The sequence below is a fragment of the Mustela putorius genome, unplaced genomic scaffold (assembly GCF_011764305.1).
Source record: "Mustela putorius furo isolate JIRA1106 unplaced genomic scaffold, ASM1176430v1.1 tig00000854_pilon_pilon_pilon, whole genome shotgun sequence".
Taxonomy (NCBI): Eukaryota; Metazoa; Chordata; class Mammalia; order Carnivora; family Mustelidae; genus Mustela; species Mustela putorius.
The window spans coordinates 6,996,562-7,020,376 of NW_025421496.1; the positions used below are offsets into that span (position 1 = coordinate 6,996,562).

At 41.8% G+C, this 23,815-nt stretch overlaps 1 protein-coding gene across 1 annotated transcript; it reads left to right on the plus strand.

Annotated features, from left to right (window-relative positions):
• The first annotated feature begins 8,823 nt into the window (after nt 1–8,823).
• On the plus strand, nt 8,824–9,506 carry LOC101670800 (60S ribosomal protein L9-like). The gene has a single exon (XM_045085373.1). It carries the CDS (start codon nt 8,832–8,834, stop codon nt 9,408–9,410), a length of 579 nt encoding a protein of 192 aa, XP_044941308.1. The 5' UTR covers nt 8,824–8,831; the 3' UTR covers nt 9,411–9,506.
• Nucleotides 9,507–23,815: the final 14,309 nt, after the last annotated feature.

Genomic DNA, 23,815 nt, shown 5'->3' on the forward strand with positions numbered 1-23,815 from the left:
AGGTACCACCGAATGGTGCTTGTGTACCATGAACTAAACCACAATAAAAAATATATATATATATATATATATATATATATACATATATATATATGTATATATATATATATAGCCTACATACAGAATCCCAGAAAGAATAACAAAAACAAAAACATAGATTTGTATCACTGTATACCCCCATCACCCATCATAGATCACCTCCAAAATGAGAACCCTGCTGTCCTTGATGGCACTTGATTTTAAGAGCTCAAAGTTGTCCAGCCTTATACTTTTGGCTACCTTCAGAAAATATTGAAACAAAATGTTTCCCAAATTTCAGAAAACTTATTAAAATGTCAATCTGCTTCAGAATTAAAATAAAATCCACAACACCAACAAAACTTGGTCTTTTTTCAAAAAGTCGTTTCAAATGACTGCCATGATCCCCAGCCAGAAGAAATCAAGCAGACGCACCCATGAGTCATCTCAAACCATCCACCCACCCAGAAGTCACTTCCATGTATCATCTCCCACACATCACCATTGCTTCCTGCAGCATCTCCTTCTTTGAGGGCATCCTCTGACCACACAAGGGAGGAAGAGCGCAGACTGGAGGTACCAGGAAGTGAATGCTCCAGGACAGCCATTAACTAACGAGGGTGGGAGTTGGAGGATAATCTCAAATTCCTCATCACTCATGGTGACATTCAGAGACTCATCCATCCTCACAGGGAGACTGATCTTTTCTCCCAGCCCTGGCTCATTTCCCAGTTACCCTCCCAGTACCTCCCAGGGCCACCTCCCAAAGAAACTACCTGCATCCAAATCCTTGTCTCAATATGTGTTTGGGGGAAAATCAAAACAAAGACCACCTCCAAGCAGGTTGTTTTTACCCCACATGGCTTCCTTCCCTATTACCACCTCCTTCTTACTTCCAACCACCAGTTTATGTAAAGAGTTTATCTCCATAACTCGCACACACACAAAGGAAATAGCTGATCTCTATTACATTGAGAAGAGAGAACCCGAATGATGGACCATCCCCTATGCTATTCAAGGACTTTGCTGTCAGCAGTGCACCCACACAAACACAGCCACATACACCCAGAAGTCATGTAATAAAATAGCAAGTAGGATTAGGTTGTTCTCATAAATATAAAGATTGCCCAGGGCACCTGGGTGGCTCAGTCGGTTAAGTGTCTGCCTTCAGCTCAGATCATGAGCACGGGGTCCTGAGACTGAGTCCCACATCAGGCTCCCTGCTGAGTGGGAAGTCTGTTTCTCCCTCAGCCCTTGCCCTCCTCCCCCCAATCATGCTCTCTCTCTCTCTTGCAAAAATAAATAAATAAAATCTTTTTAAAAAATAGACTGCCCCATTTTATCTGTGAAGCTGAATTAATGTTAAAGGCATTCCTAGACAGAGATACTCCATCAATACTTACTCACGGATGAAAACATAGGGGGATGAATGGCTACCTTCCCATTGCAGAACTGAGCACACAGGTCACGAAAGCAAGATAAATATTGGAAAGGCCATTGTATAGGATATGAAGATCCAAGAAGACCCAAGCTCCAGCTCTGTCCCTGACAATGTAACACACATAGTCTCCATCACATTACCTCCCTGCTCCAGCCTGAGTCAAGAGCGTCAGCCGTGCCAGCATGAAGGGCTTTGGCCCACAAGCCAGGACAGCTGGACTGGAAATCCAGCTCCCCAGTAATTGACACTTGACATTTGGCAAATCACAATCTCTACTGGAATAAATGCTGGGGTGATACTTGTGTTTACAGATTACTATTAGAATGAAATGGAAACTTGGCCTTGAGAAGGTAGTTAATTAGGTTCTTTGTTCAGTATAATTATCTCAGGGCCTTCAGCTATATTTCTTTTTCTTAAAGAAAGAGAATAATCCAAACTCCTGATCTGGGAACTTTTGAGGTTTTTTGTTTTTTGGGTTTTGTTTTTTTGTTGTTGTTGTTTTGTTTTGTTTTTTGACAGTAGAAACTCTTATTCAAAATGCACTCTTAGGTAGAAGCCTTTTTATATTCTTCATTTATTCCATCAACAAATATTTATTGTGCACTGGCCTTGTTTGAAGTATTGGAGATACAGTAGTGAGCACAAAAGATGTAAAACTCAGACCTCAAGGAACTTACAAGTTCGGAGAAATGTTCTTGTTCAAGGGTATACAGCAGCTGGGAGAGGCAAGGGGAACCAATCCCGGGGTTCTTCACTGTGCTTGGGAATCATCTGGAATGTACAGCTGATTCTGTACATCTGAAGAAGGGAGATCAGAACTGTCAGCGTGTTGCAAAGTACTTAATACGCATTGTGACATGGACAACACTATGAAACCCTGCCCGAGCTTCCTAAAAGCACAGCCCTCAATGATTTCTCTAAGCCTTTCTGTCCTGATTCTCAGATGGTCATCATGAAACACATCTACGGAGAGCCTTGGTGACTCAGTCGGTTAAGCATCCAACTCTCTCTTCAGCTCACGTCATGATACCAGGGTCGCGAGATCGAGCTCTGCATCAGGCTCCACGCTTAGTGGGGCATCTGCTTGAGATTCTCCCTGGGCCCCTCTCCCTGCTTGCACTTCTCCTTCTCTCTCTCTAAATTAATCATTTAATTAATTCATTTTTTAAAAATCGAATTTGATGGATGCCCCCATTGAACCAGAACCTGGGAAATTTATGAAGGTTAATTAGAAATATGCTTTGTGCCAAAGACACAGCTAAGAAAAAACAAAGTACTAAGCCTCATCACTAAGCCGCTAAGCGTATTCATAACATATTCATAAACTGGACAAATGAATACTTTTTAGTTGCTTCTCCACCAAGTTCCCAGAGCACTTGGCACAAAACTCCACACACCCACTTACCCAGAGTCCTACAAACATCTATTTCTGCCAGTGTTTCCTTCTCTGGAGCCATTCCTCAAAGATGAGAATGGTGACTTATGTCAGTCTTTTTGTCCATGATGCCACCACAGTGCTTGTCACATGGTGGACAATGACTATTTGGAAGCCCTTGACCTAACGGGACAAAGAATTGATTAACATATTCAGTGAGAAGTAAATAACCAGCTTCTCTCACCTTAGTTTTCTCACCTGGCAGATGATCTCTTTCTACAAGACATCCAATTTCCCTTCCAGATCTCTAACCCCTAATATTGAAAGAACAAAAAGCAGGAACAAAGAAAACCAGTCACATATGAACTGCTGCTTCCAAAAATTTGTCCTGCAAAATTATAGACTGCCCTTTACCACATGGCTTATAAATCCTGGATTTGGCTACATTTCAGATCAAATCTGCAACAATGTATCCACCAAAAAGAAAGCTTGATATAATGTGGTTGATAAGAGTCTGCTGGTCCTCCAACACCACGGTCATAGGAACTTTCCACCGCAAAAACTTTTAACCTTTAAAGTAACTCCAAGAATTTGATGATGCGGACAATGATGGATGAGATGGCAAGTACCCAACTGTTTACTTAGGTATCACTGCCCTCTGCTGGATAGAACTAGAAGTTTCCACGAGAACAGACTTGATTTTCCAGATTCTCTGGGTAGGAAGAAACTATTGAAGTTATTTTTATTTGTTCAAACCCAGGGCTAAGACTAAGGTATTTGACTTTTCCTTCTGCCTAAGTCTCCACTACGGCTCAGCACAGTACTATTACTAATCCCCGATCCTTTCTTTATCCCAAATTGTGATGTTTTGTTCATTATATAGTATTATGCACTAATTTGTCTGCATTTTTATTTTTAAAATATTGCATTAAAGTGTTGTTTATCTTGATTATTGAGTTTTCTGCATCCCCTTAATTCTTGCATCTGAAATGAATGCCTCTCTGACCTCACCTCTGTCCCCACCCTGATCAAACTGTCCCCTGGGCACACTTTCCCCAGGCGGCTGGCTCCTGTGGTTGAATATTCCAGGGACACCTCCCTTCACTAAACCAGGCTGCTTGAACCAGATTCCCAAGGAGACATGCACCTCTCCTTGCAGAACTGCTGGATAAATATCCCTTCTCACCCTGGACTCTGAGCAAGAGTGAAGGCAAGAATCATACTTGGCATTTATTCCAAGCATGGGATTTTCAGGCCCTAACCCAGACCTGGCACATTGCAAACTTCCATAAATATAAGTATATTATAATGAAATATAATATTATAATGAAAGAATAAGCAACTAACCCCAGGGAAAGAAGGAAGAATTGATTAACAGATTTTTTCCATCCTTGGACAGATCTTCATCTACTAGGAAGATCTTACTATGGAGTAAGGTGATAAGAAGAAGGACTTCCATTTCCTGGTCACTTCCTGCCTTGTGCTATGTAATGTAGGATCTCACCTAATCCACAGAGCAACCTAATGAGCCATACATCATTACCACCCCATTTCAGAAGAGGAGGCATCTAAGGCTTAGAGAAATAAAGAAACCAGAAACATTTCTTCCAGTGGCTTTCACATTGGGTCTAAAATTTTCCCCCGTTCACACTTTCACATATTACATAAAAATAATTCCAACCCCCACCAGAAAAGGGGTATATACCTGTTAGGTGGCAGGTCCCATAGTAAGATCTTCCATGGATAGAAAGGGAAAATAGAACCTATTTCTCTCTAAGAGCTTTAGTCTAAAAACATGAAGACAATTGAAAAATAAGAGTTGGCAAATGATAGTTTAAAATATAAGACTCAGTTGGGTCAAGGTCATATGAGGACTAAATGGAAGTTCAAATAAGAGAACGATTATAATCCGGTTGGCAGGATCAAGAATCCCTTCATAGGAGGTGGCAGCATGTCAAATATGCCTTGAAGGAAGGATAAAATATTAACAAGCAGAATCAAGGGGGAGGAGAGAGGGAAAAAAATTCAGTAAGAGGCAACCGGCCAAATGCAGTCAAAAAGGCAAGACCCTGTGTGTATGCGTGTATGCGTGTGTGTGTGTGTGTACGCGTATGTAAAAAGGAGTGATCCAGTTTGCCTGCAATACAGGGCACGTTTAGAAAACAAAATGACACAGAGCAGTGAGACAGACTGGAACATTCCATAGAGGGCTCCCTAGGCCACCCCGAGGGGATTTGTATTTAAGTATTCCCTACCAGAAAGAAAGAAGGTTCGTTAGCAGAACCTTCCTCCGCTACTGAAGGCTTGAGTTCCCCTCCCACACTGAAAGGCACCCATTCAGACGCTGGTACAGAGTCACTTCACCCACCCTTCATTCCTACATCTAGGCTCGTTATTGCTGGGGCCACAAAGGCAAGAAAAGGGTCTGGTGAGGAGCCCTGGGGGCTCTGATGGTTAAGAGTCTGACTTTGGCTCAAGTCGTGATCTCAGGGTCCCAGGATGGAGCCCCACGTCTCCAGCTCCCCACTGAACTGGGAGTCTGCTTCTCCCTCTCCCTCTGCTGCCCCTTGTCCTCCTTCTCTTCTTTCAAATAAATAAATAAAATATTTTTTTAAAAGGGGGCTCCTGGATTGCTCATCATTAAGCCTCTGCCTTCAGCTCAGGTCATGATCCCAGGGTCCTGGGATCTCGCCCTGCATCGGGTTCCCTGCTCAGTGGGAAGCCTGCTTCTCCCTCTCTTCTCTCTCCCCTGGCTTGTGTTCTGTCTCTCTGTGTCTCTCTCTCTTTGTCGAATAAATAAATAAAATCTTAAAAAATAAACAAAGATTCTGGAAGCACTGATGGGGCAGGGAGGGGTGGCCCCAGGGGGTCACTCAGCTGACCAAGCCAATGGTCAAAGCACCAAGGTCCCCTTTTTCTGCACGGCTCAGCATGGACCTGGGCTGGGACACCAAAGTACATGGGGGGCATGTACTTTCTTGGTGGCCTTGTGGGTGGGGCCGGCCCAAGGGCTCTCCAGATCCCGCCACGTGGGAAATGCTGGTAGTTGGGTATGCACCCAACCTGGGCACTTCCGGCTGCACCAGAGGGGCTGAAAAAGTCCTTGAAAGGCCTCAATGTCACTCCCTGTGTTAAATCATAGCTCAGACAGAAACATGAATTACTCAGTTGCTGCCAAAAAGTTTTTTTTTTCTAAAATCAACAAAGACTGTGGGAATTATTAAAGAAACTAGGTAAATGATTTACACTAGAATTTATAGCTCTTCTTTTATGACATAAACTTTAGTTTAGGCAGAGAATAAGAAAGATATTTCTCGGGGTACCTGGGTGGCTCAGTGGTTAAGTGTCTGCCTTCGGCTCGGGTCATGATCCCAGGGTCCTGGGTTTGAGCCCCCCATCAGGCTCCCTGCTCGGCAGGAAGCCTGCTTCTCCCTCTCCCACTCCCCCTGCTTGTGTTCCCTCTCTCACAGTCTCTCTCACTGTCAAATAAATGAAATCTTAAAAAAAAAAAAAGAAAGAAATATATTTCTCCTATTCTTATTCATTTATTTATGTATACAAGCACTGTAATTGTTAAATGTTTTGGCTATCATTCAGGTTTGTGGCCATTTGTTTCCATGGAGGCAGGGAGCTGTCAGGGAGGGCCTGGAAGTGGTGAGAGAGGAGGCCAGGGTGCAAGCAAGGCCCAGTTCACAAAGGGCCTTGTGAGCAGGATTTAGGAATCAGAGCTTTTGCATGAGTAACAGAGAGGCATAGGAACCATGTCAGAGAAGAGTGATGTGATCAGATTTGGACCTTAGCTGCAGCATGAGAACTAGAGGACACAGGGGCAGACAGGAAGCTGGTAAATTTGCCACGGTAAATGAGGTGAGAGATAACGGTGCTCAGAATTAGATTCATGATGGTAGGAGGCAGGAGAAGCAGGTGTTTCACACACTATTTATTAGGAAGACTTGAAACATTTTGGTGATTGATATGTCATAGACCAAATGTTTGTGTTCCCCTCAAAATTCCTATACTAAAAGACAGTGCAGCTAGATTTGGAGATGGAGCCTCTAAGGAAGTAAGTAATTAAGGTCAAATGAGGTCATAAGGATGGGGTCCTGATCTGATGGCTTTAGTATCTTCAAAGGAAGAGAATCCACAGCACTTGGACTCTCTCTCTCTCTCTCTCACTCTCTGCCATGTGAGGACACAGAGAGAAACCAGATGTCTGAAAGCCAGGAGGGGAGTCTTCACCAGAAACCAAATTTGTCAACACCATGATCCTGGACTTCCCGGCCTAAAGAAATGGGAAGGAAAAATTCCTATTGTTTAAACAGCACAGATGATGGAATTTGGTTGTAGCAGTACAAATCGGTTAACACAGATGGGGATTCAGGGAGGGGAAGGAATTCAATGGAATATGCGGGGCTCTAGCTGGTCACTACATCACCTGGGGTACCCAGACCCTGATAAAGAAGAGGAGAAACAGGCTTGTGGAGGAGGGTGAGTTCTGTTCTAGGCATACAGTGTTTGAGAGACAACGGGGATCCTCATGAAGATGTCCAGTCAACAGCGCGATACATGAGTCTGCTGCTCAGGAGAAAAAGCTATATTAGAGATACATGTTTGGGAATAATCAGTTTATAAATGATCATTAAAGACTTGAAAATAAATGACATTTCTCAGGGAAAGTATAGGTGAAAAGAAAAAACCCTGAAGATACAAGTTTGAAGATGGTCAATTTTTAAGGAATGGGAAAAGGAAAAAAGAGAGCTCTTAAGTAGGATTAAGAACAGGGGCGCCTGGATGGCTCAGTGGGTTAAGCCTCTGCCTTCAGCTTGGGTCATGATCTCAGGGTTCTGGAATCGAGCCCCGAATCGGTCAGGGAGCCTGCTTCCTCCTCTCTCTCTGCCTGCCTCTCTGCCTACATGTAATCTGTCTGTCAAATAAATAAACAAAATCTTTAAAAAAAAAAAGAAGAAGAAGGATTAAGAACAATAGTGCAGGGAGCAGGGGAATCCAAGAAAGCACGGCAGACAAAACAGAAGGGATGGAACATCAAGAGGGAGAGCATGATGGGGCACCCCAGGGGGCTCAGTCTGTTGGGCATCCAACTCTTTGTTTCCGCTCAGATCATGATCTCATGGTTGTGGGATTAAGCCCCGGGTGGGGCTCTGTGCTCCATGCAGAGTCTGCTTCAGATTCTCTCTCCCTCTCATTCACTCTCTCCCCCTCAAATAAATAAATAAAATCAAGAAGGAGGAGGAGAAGAAAGGCATGAACCATAATGTCAGATGTCAATGGGAGATGAAGTCAGATTAGGACCAAGCAGGGATCCCCGGGTGAATTCACCAGCAGCCAGGATGCTGCTGAGGACCCGAAAAGGAGGACTTCCCGTGCTGGAGTAAGAGGCGGCAGCAGCCGGGGAGCAGAGAGTTAAGGGCTGCAGCAGCAGAATGAACTGGGACAGAAATGAAGGCAGAACAACACAAGAAATAAGGTCAATGCATATTTGCAAATTTTTTACCCTGGAGTTGTAATTTTTTTAAATAGATGTAAATAGTAACACAGAATTCATTACTAAAAGGCATAAAGAGATACTTTATTTGTGCAATGCTATTTTTTAAATTAGGCTATTTGGCAGGTTAGAAATGAAGTCACATTTCAACCTCATGTGGAACTAGATTGGTATATTTTGCTCAGATTAGCTTTTAATAGAAACAAAGCCTCGTGAATCTCTGAGCTTTCAAAACTGTTACTTTTGTTTATTTGTAAAGTGGCCTGAGAGCAACTACAAACACATTCCGAAACCAGGCAAATTCCAGGAAAGTTATCTTTGTGCATTGCAATGCTGGTTGCCATTATTACTATTTGAAGATAATATTCTGTACATTACTAAAATCAGATGACCTGTATTGAACCAGATCTTCACTAATCCATTATTGAGATGGAAATCTCTGGAGTATTGTCAAGAGTCTAGGATGAGCTCTTTTTGCCACATCTACTGCGAGGATGAAGACCAGTCTCAGCAATCAGATGGGCGACATCCCGGAGAATGTCGACATCACCCTGAAGGGACGCACGGTGATCGTGAAGGGCCCCAGAGAAACCCTGCGAAGGGACTTCAACCACATCAACGTAGAACTCAGTCTCCTTGGAAAGAAAAAGAAGAGGCTCCGAGTTGACAAGTGGTGGGGGATCAGAAAAGAACTGGCTATGGTTCACACCATCTGTAGTCACATGCAGAACATGATCAAGGGCGTTACACTGGGCTTCCGATACAAGATGAGGTCTGTGTATGCTCACTTCCCCATCAATGCTGTTATTCAGGAGAATGGTTCTGTTTTTGAAATACGAAATTTCTTGGGTGAAAAATATATCCGTAGGGTTCGGATGAGGCCAGGTGTTGCTTGTTCTGTATCTCAAGCCCAAAAAGATGAGTTAATTCTTGAAGGAAATGACATTGAACTTGTATCGAACTCAGCTGCTTTGATTCAGCAAGCCACAACTGTTAAAAACAAGGATATCAGAAAATTTTGGGGTGGTATCTATGTTTCTGAAAAAGGAACAGTTCAGCAGGCTGATGAATAAGATCTGAGTTGTCCATCTGCAGAAACAGCGAGAAGCCAGATGATTTTTCAGACTTATTTGTGATATTTTAAAGATGCAATAAAAGCTATACTGTTTCATGGGGGGGGGGGGAGTCTAGGATGAAACTAGGCCTGTCCCTTTCCCTCACCTTCTCCCTCTTTCTGTCCCTCAATAATCATCCAAATGTGACAAGCTCTATGGCAACATCTCACAAGAGCATAGCTCGTGTTATTTCAGAGGTCTCTGTTTACCTGGGAGTCTGAATTCCTCTGCAAGAAGTTCTTTCCTGCTTTGAAACCATCAAATGTATCAGAGGATGCTATCACTTTTCCTCCCCCCAGATTCTGAACGTGGCCCATCTAGGACCCATCACCTTCATGTTCTCCCTGATTGTCTTCTGCCCCGCCAAAGTCAAGGCAGATATCCAATCTTTATGCAGCAGAAACTGGCTCTAACTGCTCATACAGTCTTCTAAACTGTGCTTTTGCAGGCCTTAACTTCAAAAATACAAAAGTTAAAAATCGACTACGTGTCAGCCCACCCCTGTGGCATGAAGGTAAATCTCATAAAGCATTTGGGGAATAAAATATATGGGAGGTGGCGGGGGGGTAGTTTAGATCTCAAAATATTCACTTGCCACTTATGCAAATAAAAGACAGAAGGAAGCAGGTACAAACCAGTTGGATATAATTCAAAGAATTAAAGCACCCATAAACAACACCATAATCACTGGGAACAATTTATATGTGTATGCATATATTTCTACTATGTCTATCTGCTGCTACCTGTAGGTTGCAACCTGCTTTGTTTAATTTAATCATTCACCTATCCCGTGCGTAACATTATTTAGTTCTGGAAAACCTTGCTAAGTGAGAAAAACAGTAATTTTTACATTTTCATTGATTTCGATGGGAAAAATCATGACACAATTCATGCCAACTTATGATACCCAAACAATTTCCACATTGCTAACTGAAAAATTAAAATAAATTAGATAAGCAACACAATAATATTTGAAGAGATATGATTTGGTTTGTACATTGATTAAAATATAATAAAGATTATTCTCTCAAAATGAGGAAGAAGGATGTTGATAGTGGGTGTCAGTGAGGGATAGTATGGAAGGAGTAATCTTTTAGAAGATAAATTCTGTGGGTACCATTTTTTTTTTTACCAACTTTTTAAAGTTGGGGGGATTTGTGGTTATTATTTTACACTGAAATCAGACTTAGAAATAACTTATAATACTGAAAGCCACTTTAAGGGAAAAATAAAGGCTAAAGCTACTAGCCCTTGGTGACATAGAAATGCTGTATCTTTATCCCACTTGACTAGCGAACTTACACAAAGCAATCACTTTGGAATCAACAAATATGGTGCCCACTTCACTGTTCCATATGGTATTATTTGATTAGAAACTACTGTGTTGAGAAAATTGGTGAGTGTTCACTAGTCTAAAACTATAATGTTTAGGATGGCACATTCATTTAGTTTTCTTTCAGTGAAAAATAATTACTTTTTTGAAAAGAGTTTTCTGGAAACTGATAAAGCTGTTTAACAGCCATTTGCCAAAATATATATTATATGAAGTAACTCTACTTCTATATGAAGTATATGAACTCTATTACTATATGAAGTAAACTCTACATATGAAAACATTATCTCATGGTAGTATATATGATTCTACAGCAATATTTTAAGTGGCTGCATAAATTCCATTATGTAAATATACCAAACAATTCCCAGTTGTTAGAAATTTAGTGATTTTCCAAATTTCATTATTATAAACAATACTGTGGATGAACATTTCTGTGGGTAAGTTTCCTAGAAAGTTACTCATATGCAAGAATTAGCTTTGACTGGGAGCTAGATTCCTAATTCTCATCCCAACTAATATATTTTTCTCTATGCCAAATTGGGGAAACTCAGATCACATTAGATCTGTTAGAGATAGATTCTGCACAAACAAAGAAACGAACACCTTAGATTCCCATAAAAACACACAGAAAAGTTTACATTGATGGCCCAATTCAAGTGAATACAAGTCTCACTCCAGTGTAACTATAATCATCATAATAATATTAACAATATTATTGTAACAATAAGAATATTATTATTAAAATAATATGCCTTTCAAGACACAGAGTCAAGAAAAAAAAAATCTAGTCCTTGTTCAATGTACGTTGTCCTGATGGCTTGGAATGGGAATCTCTTCCGAATGATCTAATTCTTGTGGACCAGAGCATTTTTGAGGGTTTTCCAACTTTCTTAACTTCGCCAATTTAGGGGAAAACTGTGCTGTACTGAAAAGAATATGAGAATTGGCTCTAATTCTTCAGCCTTTATCTTTGTTTCTTTATTGATGTGTAAAGTAATTAATATGGAAAAATTCCAGTGAACCACATGGGCACAGTACTCAGCACTAATCATGTTACATAGTTAACACACACACACACACACACACACTCTCACTCTCTCTCTCTCCCTGGGTAACAGAAGGAGAAATGAACCTGGTGATGAATCCATTGAAGCCAGACTCCATGGCTTTTAAAAGGTATAATCTACTATGGATAGAGAGTAAAGGTATAATCTACTATGGATAGAGAGTAAAACTAGTATGTTTTCATACACAGAGAAATAAATGGCCTCAAATCCATATTTCCAATTCAGATCTGACATTTTCCTGCTGAAGCACGGGTCTTGGCCACGCAAAATATTGTGTCATAAACAAGTTTTCTGTAGATGCTACCAATCTATTTCAAATTCAACAAGTTCCCTTAGCTTCTGTCTCCAGTAGTTCATGTAAAAAAACACAGTACATAAATGTAATTTATCATCTTATTCAAGAATGATAGAGTAAAGTTTATATAAATCCTGTCAACACAGTCCAGAATTGGTGAGGTGAACTGATTTTCTATCTACTCTCTCTGGACTTGACTTCCTTGAAAAAGAGTTGTGTTGGGTTATAAACTTCATAAACAGCAAATCAATGAGCCTTTCACTTTCCTTTATTCTCTTTACAAGATGGCAGCCTACGGCAGCAGAAGGCTCCCCAGACAAAGCAGAAGTGGAAATACCAAAGAGGTGCTACTGCTGCTTCCTGGGCCACTGGTGTGCAACTGCCACAACCCCAAAACCTCCACAGCAATCATAGGCAACCCCTAGCAGTTGCTACTGTGGAAGCCAGAGGCAGAGAGTGTACCTTTTCTGCCCACCTCTTAAATCTCACAAAAGCCTCTTAACAACAGCACCTAAGAGGGAGCCCGTAGGCAAAGGTACCTGGGAAGCGTAGTGTGCAGACTCCTAGAAAGGAGGAAACAAAAGGAAGAAGCAAGCCATAAGTCACAGGATCCAAGAAACAAGGAGTTAAACACTGGAGGGTGGTGAGGGGAATGTGCAAATGAGTGGTCCTGAATGGCCATGGCCTGGAGATGAACCAGCCCAGACTGGAGCAGTAGGACGATAGGTTCTAAGAAAGTTGTTTCCAGGTGGGGAATAATAGATGATTAATAGATGATCTAATACGTGTGGCTATACAGAAAGGACATTTACCATTCTGTCAGAATATCTGAGGAAGAAGTAAGTGTATAAAAAAAATCAGAGCAATTCTAAATTCTGGGGAAGACAAAAAATATGAAAGAAAGAAACTGCAATTATATTACACTATATTTATTATATGATAATGCTGTGAACCATAGTTATATAATCAAAATAGTGTAAATCCTGAACACTGATTTCAGAAAAATACGTGATACTGGGAAGATGGGAGCAGAAGCTTGATGGGATTGGTGGGGATACTGGAGTTGAGGAAGTCCAAGAGAGATAAAACTTCAACTTCTCTGGTAGAAAATCAATAAAACATGCTTAAAACAAAAATAATGAGGAATATCATTAAAGCATGAGGATCCAATTCACGTATAATAAAGCAAATAATTTAAATTGTAACTTGCCACATGTCATACACGTAGTACTAAGGCTTCCGATCCAGGTCTGTTTCACAAAATCTGTGTTTTTTTTTTTTTTAACTCCTCTATGTGCCGACTCTGCCTTGCTGGCAACGTCTTGTTTTGTGTCTCGGGTGTTTAAGCCATAAATCCTCCCCCACAACATGTGCATGTCTAACACCACCGAGTCCCAGGCACCATGTTCGAGATACTGCCCAGAACTCACTGCCGAGAAGAATGGGACCAAACAAACCCTTTGTCTCTACCATTTGGTCACAACCAACAGCCGCAGGTCCTTTGACTTGGATCCTCTGGCAATGAACTGTAATGTCAAGATCTTTCCACAATTTTAGGAAATCTTTTTTTTTTTTTTTAATTTATTTGACAGAGAGAGATCACAAGTAGATGGAGAGGAAGGCAGAGAGAGAGAGAGAGGGAAGCAGGCTCCCTGCTGAGCAGAGAGCCCGATGCGGGGCTCGATCCCAGGACCCTGAGATCATGACCTGAGCTGAAGGCAGCGGCTTAACCCACTGAGCCACCCAGGCGCCCCAGGAAATCATTTTTCACACAGATTATTTTCGTTCCTGATTTCTTAGAAATACAGCAAGAAGCGTGGCTAACTTCTTATTCATGGCCCCATGCCACGGCGTTTACGGTCTCACGGAAAGACCCTGTTTCCTACCACAGGCTCCTTCGGAGAACTTTTTCAGGTAAACGGCAGGTCTCAAGTAGTTCGTTGTCAGCTATTAATTAGCATCGGGGTGTGTGTGTGGGGGCGGGGGGGTGATCCCTCGGTCCCACCACATACGAATGAACAGCCAGAAGATCGGGGTACTTTGAAAGCATCCCAAGCGAGCTCGTCGTGTGAAGCCCGCGTGGAAAACCAGAGGGTGAAGCGCTGTTCCCAGACCCGCAGCACCGCCGTCCCCTGAGAACTTGTTAAAAATGCCAACTCGTGGCCCCAAGTCAGACCCACGGAATCCCAGACTCCGGGAGCCCGCGGCCCCAGGGGAGCGTGCTGCACACTTGAATTCGTTTCTAGGACGGTCCTAGCAGGTTACCAGAAACCAGGTAGCTCATTCAAAAAACTTTTAAAAATTAAAAAATAAAGACCTTAATTTCTCACAGTTCTGGAAGGGTGGGCAGGGCAGCACTCCGTCGGAGCAAGGCTCCTTCTGTTCCTCGCCTCTTCCAGCTCTGGCTGCCGCGCTCCTCGAGGCGGCCGCGCGCCGGCGTCGGCCTCGTCTTCACAGCGTCTTCCCGCCGTGCGTCTGCTCATGCGCCGGGTCTCCGAAGGACGCTCCGCCCTGGATATAGCGCCCCCCGCTGGAGACCCGCGCGTTATGACACCTGCGAAAACCGCCTCTCCGCTCACCTTCACGCGTTCCGGAGACCTCTCTTGGCGGAGGCAGGGAGGGCACCATTGGACCCATTACCACACTCAAGTTTAGAAACTCTGGTTGAGGACCAGTGAATGAGGAAATTCCACGTCAAAAGATGCACTCTGGGGAGCATCGGACTCTTGATTTCAGCTGCAGGCATGATCTCAGGGTGGAGATCGAGCCCGGCGTGGGGCTCCGCACTGAGTGTGGAACCTGCTTGTGGTTCTCTTTCTCCCTCTCCCTTTGCCCCTTCCCCTGATCGCGCGCTCTCTCTCTCTCTCTCAAATAAATAAATAAATAACAATACTTTTTTTAAACATCCACTTTTTTCATTTTCTCCTCTTCATAGTTGTGTGTGTGTGTGTTAAGATTTTATTTATTTATTTGACAGGGAGAGACACAGCGAGAGAGGGAACACAAGCAGGGGGAGTGGGAGAGGGAGAAGCAGGCTTCCCGCTGAGCAGGGAGCCCAATGTGGGGCTCGATCCCAAGACCATGAGACCAGGACGCGAGCGGAAGGCAGGCGCTTAGCGACTGAGCCACCCAGGCGCCCTCGTTGTGCTCTTTTGATTATGTTTTTCTACTCCTTTTCCACTATCTAAACTTTTTCTCTCTGTCTCAGATCGTCCCTGATGAAGATCTGACTCTTCTCCTTAGAGCCTTATTCACACTAGAAACTGCAATTCTGCTAACAGAAAAGTCAGGGTAGGCCTCAAATAAACGTGCCTTTATCAGATGAAATATCAGAAGTCACATTGCACATAAAGTGTGATGAAAACGGATTTTAGAATTAATACTACAGATAACAATAAAATGCTATATATAAATGTTTAGGAATTCTGATTTTTTAATCGTTGCAACTAGCGCCCTCTGGTGGCCAATATAGGAACTGATTTAAAAACCGGAATCCTTTTTCTCACTCACTGATTATATAAAAACATATTGAGTTTCTAATGTGTGTCAGACACTGCAGATGTCTAAATGAGGGACCTAGACAAGCAAATTGCATACCCTGTTCTTCAGTTCAACTTTTCTCCACATTATTTCAGAAATGCTAGAATATCATATGATTGAAATATTTATTTCACTAGAGAGTCTATATGAACTATTTCAAGTTCATCGGGGTAACTATGCAGACTTTCCACGGAAGCAAGATTTTTCTTTCTGAAATGTTAATTACAGAAACTTCATAATGCATGAAAATGAATGAAATTTATAACTGTAACTTAGAAGCCCTGGGTGTGATGTTATGAATCATACAGGTTGATATGGAAATTTTAGCTCTTTAAAATTCCTTTATTTATAATGGAATCATTACATATATTTTTGTCTTTGAAAACTAGAAGTTAGTTCAAGATAACTAACCAAGCATACCCTTCTTCCTCCCCAATCCCATTAAAATAATTAAAGAAATATAAACAGCCAAATTAAGCTGTATAGAGTTAGCTAGTGGAAAAGGTGGCACCACCAGACCACGAGACAGTTCAATTTTGACAAAATGTACTGAGCATGTATGTAGAGAATTCCTGTCAAGGATGCAAATTTATGGTTAGTACTGGGCCTTCTAAAAGGCATACTGGTATTTATAAAAAGAGGAGGTCCTCTGGGAAGAAGTTGTAGCTGGAAAGGAATGAGGGGGATTCAGAAGAAACAGGAAATTAAAGCAGGCTGTGACCTGAAGAAATAGAAGTTTCTAGAGATCTCTGGAGGTACTGGGGAGAACACTGGATTTCCAACAGCGTATGGGATGAATGTTGTAGCAATTCTACTAGTTATTAAAGGACCAGGCAATCTCCAAAGTCGGCAGGATGTGAGGACATGCAGACCAACAACTAGTTGGGTTTCAAATAGCTAAAATTTGCAAATTATTTGGTTTTGTGTTAAATGAAGCACTATGGTCTCCATCCCTATAAGACCACCTCTATTTACTTGAATTTGATACACTTCATTTGACTAAGAAAAGGGCAGTAAGAGGTACCCTGAGGGTGAAAGGGACTGACTGCAGGACGTGTTGAACTTGGGAATATTATTTCTCATTTGTATCACATTGGTGGCTGGGGGTGCGGGGGGAATCTGGATGGTGCCAAATTTGCTCAGGGAACCTGCCCATGATTCATCGAATGTGTTGTTTACAAGCCTCAAGCCGAGGGAGGTTCAATCAAGGTCTAGCCCACACTCACCTGAATGATGGGAGTAGAGCATCAAGGGGAAAAGACCACTCCAGTACCCTGCATCCCAAGCCAGCTTACCTACTGGAAACAGACCCCAAACATCTACATTCCTTGTTATGGGCTGAAATGCATTCCCCCCATAATTTAACCTGTTGAAGCCCCACCACCTCAGAATGTGATGTGTTTGGAGACAGAGCCCTTCAAGAGGTGATTAAGTTAAAATCAGGCCATTGGGATGAGCCCTCACCTAAACAGACTGGTCTCCTTATATGAAGAGTAAATTCAGGGGCACAAAGAGATGCCCGAGGTGCACACACACACAGTTTGCGAGGGTACAGCAAGAAGGCAGCTGTCTACAAACCTAGGGGAAGTCAACAGCTGACACCTTGACCTTGGGCCTCCTGCCTCCAGAACTGTGAAAACCCAGTTTCTGTTGTTTAAGCTGCCGGGTCTGTGGTGCTCTATTAGGGCGGCCCTCTCAAGCTAATAAATTCCTTGAGGTATAATGTCTGATTTTTAAGTTTCTGTTACCTAAGCTAGGCTTCCTTGTATCTTTTCTTCCGCTACTAAAGTCCACCCACCAAAGATCACCAAAATACACCTGTTGCAGGGGGGAGGTGTAGCTTCCTGTAGCAAGGGGAACACATGGCATGAGAATTGTGACGTATCTCAAACATTTGGGGAAGGATATTTACAGGGTTTGGGGGGGGGGACAGGGGTTTATCATCAGGTGGTTTAAGACAATCTGGTTTAAAGTGGTGGTTTAATGAGCAGGTCTGCACAGGGATGGGTCAGAATTCGTAGACCAGCGGTTTTGACTGCTACAAGATATGAGTCCTTATACAGTTAATATTAAATCAAGTTGATGACTTCACTTGAACACAGGGGTCTGAATGGGCTGGGGTTGAAGGGGTCTGTGCTTAAACGGTTTGTCTTGTGTGTTGTGGTTTGGTACAGGTTGTCTCTTTTGCAAGTTATGGTTTCTGTGTCATTTCTCACTAGTCAGAACCTCTTTGTGTTTACCTCTGTGATCTCAGATATGATCCAGAGAACTGATATGGATAAGTGAGCACTTTATCAGGGAAAAGCAACTGCTTACTTTCTAGGTGATTCCAAAAGTCCTTACCTGTTTAAGAATAACCATGATCCTAATATTAAAAAGAGGCCACTTGGTGTCTGAAAAACTAAAGTCTCCACACACTCAATTAACCCAAATTTATTTTTTCAAGATAACTGAGATCCAAGCAGTGAAACTATATGAACAATTTGGCTCAAACATTTTAAGTGGGTCTGTGGGGAATCAAACAGTCCTCGATTGCATTCCCATCTCCCCAGCTTGTTAGTTGTAGGATCGCAGGCAAATTATTTAACACCTCTGGGTCCATTTCATCACCAGCAAAATAGTATATCTAAGAGTACGTCCCTCAAAGGGTAAATGTAAGAATAAAATAAGTTAATACATGCCAGTGTAGTTATCTGGTGGTACATTAAAAAACAACTCAAACTTAGGGGCTTAAAAGAGCAGTTTTATTTTGTGGGTCAGGAATTTTATCAGGGTTCATCCCCACAGGCATCAGTTGAAGTGATTACGTTGAGGCAGAAAGACACACTTCCAAGATGGCTGCCAGGTGGGAACATCTCCCGGGGCTGTTGGCCAAAAACCTTGATTCCTCTCCAGTGAGCCTCTCCACGGGGCTACTTGGGCTCTCTGACAGTCTGGCAACAAGGTTCCAAGAGTTCATGTTCTAAGAGGCCTAAACTGAAGCTAGAAACTTTTTTTTTAACATAGTCTCAGATCCCAGATGATCACCTTTATTTCATTCTACTGGTGAAGCATGTCGCAAAAGTCAGCATAGATTTGAGGGGACAAGAATTAAACCTTCCCTGCCTATCATTGAGTGGAATGGTAAAGAATTTGTGGTCTTTTTGATCCTACCACACACAAAGTGTTTTATACAGTAACCGCCACCTTCTGTGAGCTACTACAACCTTTTAGAGTCATTACTAGACACAACATAGGATACAAAATAGCTTCAGGCTCCTAAAATCAGCACAGAAACACAAAGTAAATATATATTTTTATTTTCTGGTAAAAATTTTGTCATTTTTATTAACCCTATATTGCTTCAGGGGATGTTTTCCCAGCCTTCTTCAATAATCATAGCCACTATAGGATTGCAGGAGGGGAGGTAGGTAAGGGATGGGGTAACCAACTAGGAGATGAGCATTTAGGAGGGCACATGATGTAACGAGCACTGGGTGTTACACGCAACTGATGAATTGCTAAATTCTACCCCTGAAACTAATAATACAGTATATGTTGACTAAATTGAATTTAAATAGAAAATTTTTTTAAAAACCATAGCCACTATAGATAATAACGATAGTTTTCCAGAGATGTTGAACATTTTTCAAATAATCGTTTGTCTCCAGATTTCTCAAGAGGCATGTATGAACCATTCCCCCATACCAGCTATCTCTTGCAATGGCATCAGGCAGAAGACAGGAAAGGACTTTCCCAAAAGCAAGTTCAAGACTTTTCTCTCATCCCATCCCCTGAGAGAGGAGGGATAACCTACTAAATTACTTTCCATTTTTTGAAAGGGAAAAAGAGAAGATTCAGGGTGACAATAAAAATTCTTCAGATATCTGAAGGGCTGCCCTATAAGAAAAGCAAACTTAATCCCAAAGTAAAAGCAATTTTTAAAACAATTGTAAAGGGTGTACTTATTTTTGACAGACAGATCACAAGGACACAAGCAGCAGGCAGAGGGAGAAGGCGGGGGAAGCAGGATCCCTGTTGAGCAGAAAGCCCGATGTGGGGCTCAATCCCAGGACCCTGAGATCATGACCTGAGCTGAAGGCAGAGGCTTAACCCACTGAGCCACCCAGGTGCCCCTAATCTGTAAAAAGAATTTAAATTTGAGTCACAGTACATGGAAGCCATAGGGCAGTAGATCTTGGTTTAATAAAGACAAATATTTTCTTTCTGTTAGAATTGTCAACCAATGGAACAAGCTTCCTCCAGGAGTAGCCTCCTTCCACTCCCTGGAGGACCGGTAGCAGGTCTGGCTCACTACTTAGTGGGAATGTTACAGACAGGATTCCTGAAACCAATAGTTGTAAACAACTTAGTCATATGATATCAAGTACCCACTAACTCCAGAATTACATAAATTCTAAATGAAATTCAGTGCCTGTTTTTCTGACTTCTTTTATACTTTACAATTCTGTAATCTACATGCAAAAAACATATTCGTATAAAATCTATTACCCAGTCCTACACAGGTGGCCAATAGCCTGTCAGTTCAATAGACCCACCCAGCAGAATTTGGGAGAGAAACCACTCTTGCAATGTGTGCTGAGAAGTAATTAGTGAAATGGCCATCCCACAGAACCTCCATGTTTGTACCAAGATGAAAAGTCTAAAGGTACCATACACCGAAATGCAGATGGAGATAACTGGACACCAAAAAAATGAGACATCTATGGGTTTGGGGCCATAGGAAAGTTAATGCACAAGCTACAGTATTTTAAAGCAGAAAAAAGTAAATGAATGGTAGGAACTTTGAACTTAGTAGTATTTAGGCCATACCTCCAAAACTCTGCGTTGGGTGAGGCAGGACGAAGTAAGAGCCAGCATTGGCAGGTGGACAGGAGTGCTTGGGCCATCAGGCTGGGAAAGAACTTTGGTAACTAAGGGAGAGATTGCCACAAGAAAGAAGGTCACCATCTCCACACAGATCATTCTTCCAGGAAGTGTCTTAATTTACAGGAAGTGTCTTTAATTTAGAATCATAGCCACAAGGTCACCAAGTCCCTCTCTGTTGCCAAAGCCAGTCACCACCCTCTGTCCACATTTCAGTGTAGCTTTCAGCAGGTTTTCACACAATTAACCATTCTTCTCACCTTCTTTAAACACTTTTCTCATTTGGTTTCAATAACTCCACATTCTTCTGGTTTCCTCTATGCACTCTCTACTCCTTCCAAGTGAGTTTCCTTTTCAAGGCCCCTCTCCTTGACATCACCTCTAAAGACTGCAGGTCCCCAAGCTCCAGTAATGGCAACCACTGTCTTTCCATATCATTGAATACCATCTATATAACACCTATACACTTACACCACAAAATGTATGTCTTGTGACAAGAACCTCTCCTCAGAGCACCATCATATATCTATCCAATTGCCCACTTGACATTTCTACTTGTGTACTGCATACATCTTAAATTCATCATGAGCAGAACATGGTATTTGATTCTGCCCCGAGCAACACTGCTCCTTGTTCACCCATTGCCCCACCCCCAAGTCTGTGGCCAAGTCTTCCCTCCCTCAGTAATGATGCATCACCATAGAACCAGTTAGTCAGACACACAAGAATCATGCTCAACTCCTACTTCTCCCTCATTCCATCATTTCTGATCTTTATCAACAAGTTCTGTTGTTGAGTCCACATACAAAATATATCTAGAACCCATCCACGATCTAACTCTTCACTGCCAGAACCCTAAGACAAACTACCCTGGACATTGCAATGGTCTTCCTAACCATTCTGTCCAACATCCCTTTGTTAATTTTCAACCCACTCTCCTCACAGGAACCACTGTAGCTCTTTGGGAAAATAATTTGCTTTTCTTATCTGTATTTCCATTTTTCCTTCCCCAAAGAAGAAAAAAGACTTAACAGAATTTTTAGACAACTATAACAACGGCTTGTTTTTTATCCTTATTACTTCTAAGAGGCAATGTTTCCATTCTCACTATTCTTCTTCCCTATTGTTCTTTTTCTTTTCATAAGTCAATGAAACACCTAAGGAATATATCCCTCATCTACCAAGGGAGTCCACCTTTTGACACATGTGCTGGACAAACTAGCTCCATCGTGGTCACAATTTATGTGACTCTCCTGCTTAACATTTTTCAAGGACTTCCCTCCAGAGTGAAAAGAAAATGTCACTCTATTTTGGAGTCTTCATCAGGCCCCCACATCTCCTCAAACTCTTCATGGTAAAGGGCCACTCTTCTTTTTCTTTTTCTTTTTTTAATTTCCAATTTCTTGCTGGTGGATATTTTTATAAGATATAATAAAAATGAATTACTAGAAAAGATAAAACCAGAAAAAAACTATCAAAATATAAGTCCAATTTTTTTATTAGATTGAATAGATATAAAATCACTCTGTCAATTTTTTGAAAGGTTTAAAGGCTTAGTTTCAGTTTCTGTATTTATTCCAACGTGGACCAGTTGAAGGACTGATGCTGACCTAGGTGATGTGGTTCCTGCCTCATTCTCCCAGCCCTACTTTCTAGATCTTAAACAGAACAAGCTCTTTCCAGTTCCAAGGGATATCCCTATTCCTGGACCTGGACACCACCACCACCAACCACTCCCCTCTGCCTGGAGGTCCTTCTCACCCAGTCTCGTTTTAACTTCATCTTCTCAGATAACTCTTTCAATCTAAGTCATCTGTTTTTCTCTAACAGAGCACCTCAGCCAAATGCATCTCACCTACCACCATAATTCACACTCTTGGTTTCCTTGTTTACTCTTTGTCTCCTAAGTTGGGCCTCGGTTCAACAAAGGCAAGAACCATGCCACCTTTATTCACCACCACCATCTGGAGTACACCAGGTACGCCATAAATATTTGTTGAGTGACTGAATGAATGAATAAATAAGTGAGGGGGTTTTTCTGATGGAGAACAACCCTAATAGCCAAGCCATCCATCCTTGAATATTCAGCAGTGGGGCCAGGCCAACTCAGTCAACATGCAACACAAAAGTATACCACTATTCTGTGGCTGTGTGCAACTATTTACTTAAATTCAAAATTCCCTGAAGGGTAGGACTAAATCCAAAATTATTTAATGACAAAATTGTCTGCTATTAACTGGTCTTAATGGTGCTTTTTGCAAAAGAAAAATCATTCTGAATCTCTCTCATCTCTGTAAATACCCTCACAAATATTCTCTTACTCAGTGTAAACATGTGGGATTTATACTCCATTTAGATAATACCATCAACCCACAGGAGTCAACATTTTTTTAAAGATTTTATTTATTTATTTGTCAAAGAGAGAGAATACAAGCACAGGCTCCCCACTGAGCAAGGAGCCCGATGTGGGACTCGATCCTAGGACCCTGGGATCATGATCTGAGCTGAAGGAAGAGGCTTCACTGACTGAGCCAGCCAGGCATCCCAGCGGTCAATATTTTAAAGTTAAGATTTAAATTAGCACAACTAGAGTAAGAGGGGACACCAGCACTATATTTTTTATTATTGTTTTATGATGGTTTTCTTTTATGATCTTTATTTTGTCTGGGTTTTTTTTTTTTTTGGAGGTTGTTGTACAATAATCTGAATATAAAAGACAAGTCAATCAAAAAGGAAATGCTCTACGCATATAGGACTTCTCAAATCCTCTGTTGAAACAAAGGCTTGACAAGCACAGGGTGCCCTAGCCAACTACTCTGGAAAAAAAAAAAAAAAAAGAATTCAATCTCCCTATTGTTACCTTGAAGAAATTCAATTAATCATTATGCATGCAGAGAGTATTTTTTAAGATATAACAATCCACATTTGAAATATTAAATAAGAGATTAGGAGCTCCTTAATTTAGAGGGGGGCGGTTAGAGAGGAAGTGTGGAAATAAATTACAGAAGCATCAAAGCCAAAGCTCAACATTGGGTGGGAGCCAAGAATTAGATTTCAGAGTCTCCAACCAAATAACAAAGGATCTGGAGAACTAAGAGAAATTCCCTCTTCAGTACTTCCTTGAATGTCTAAATATCCTTTTCCCAGGTCAATGACTCCAGGCAGGAATGAGAAAGAGGAAAGGAGTTAGTTCTAGATTCTCCCACAGAGCCTAGTCTCAGACTTCCATCACACAAGAGGTCACCAACAAAAGAAACCC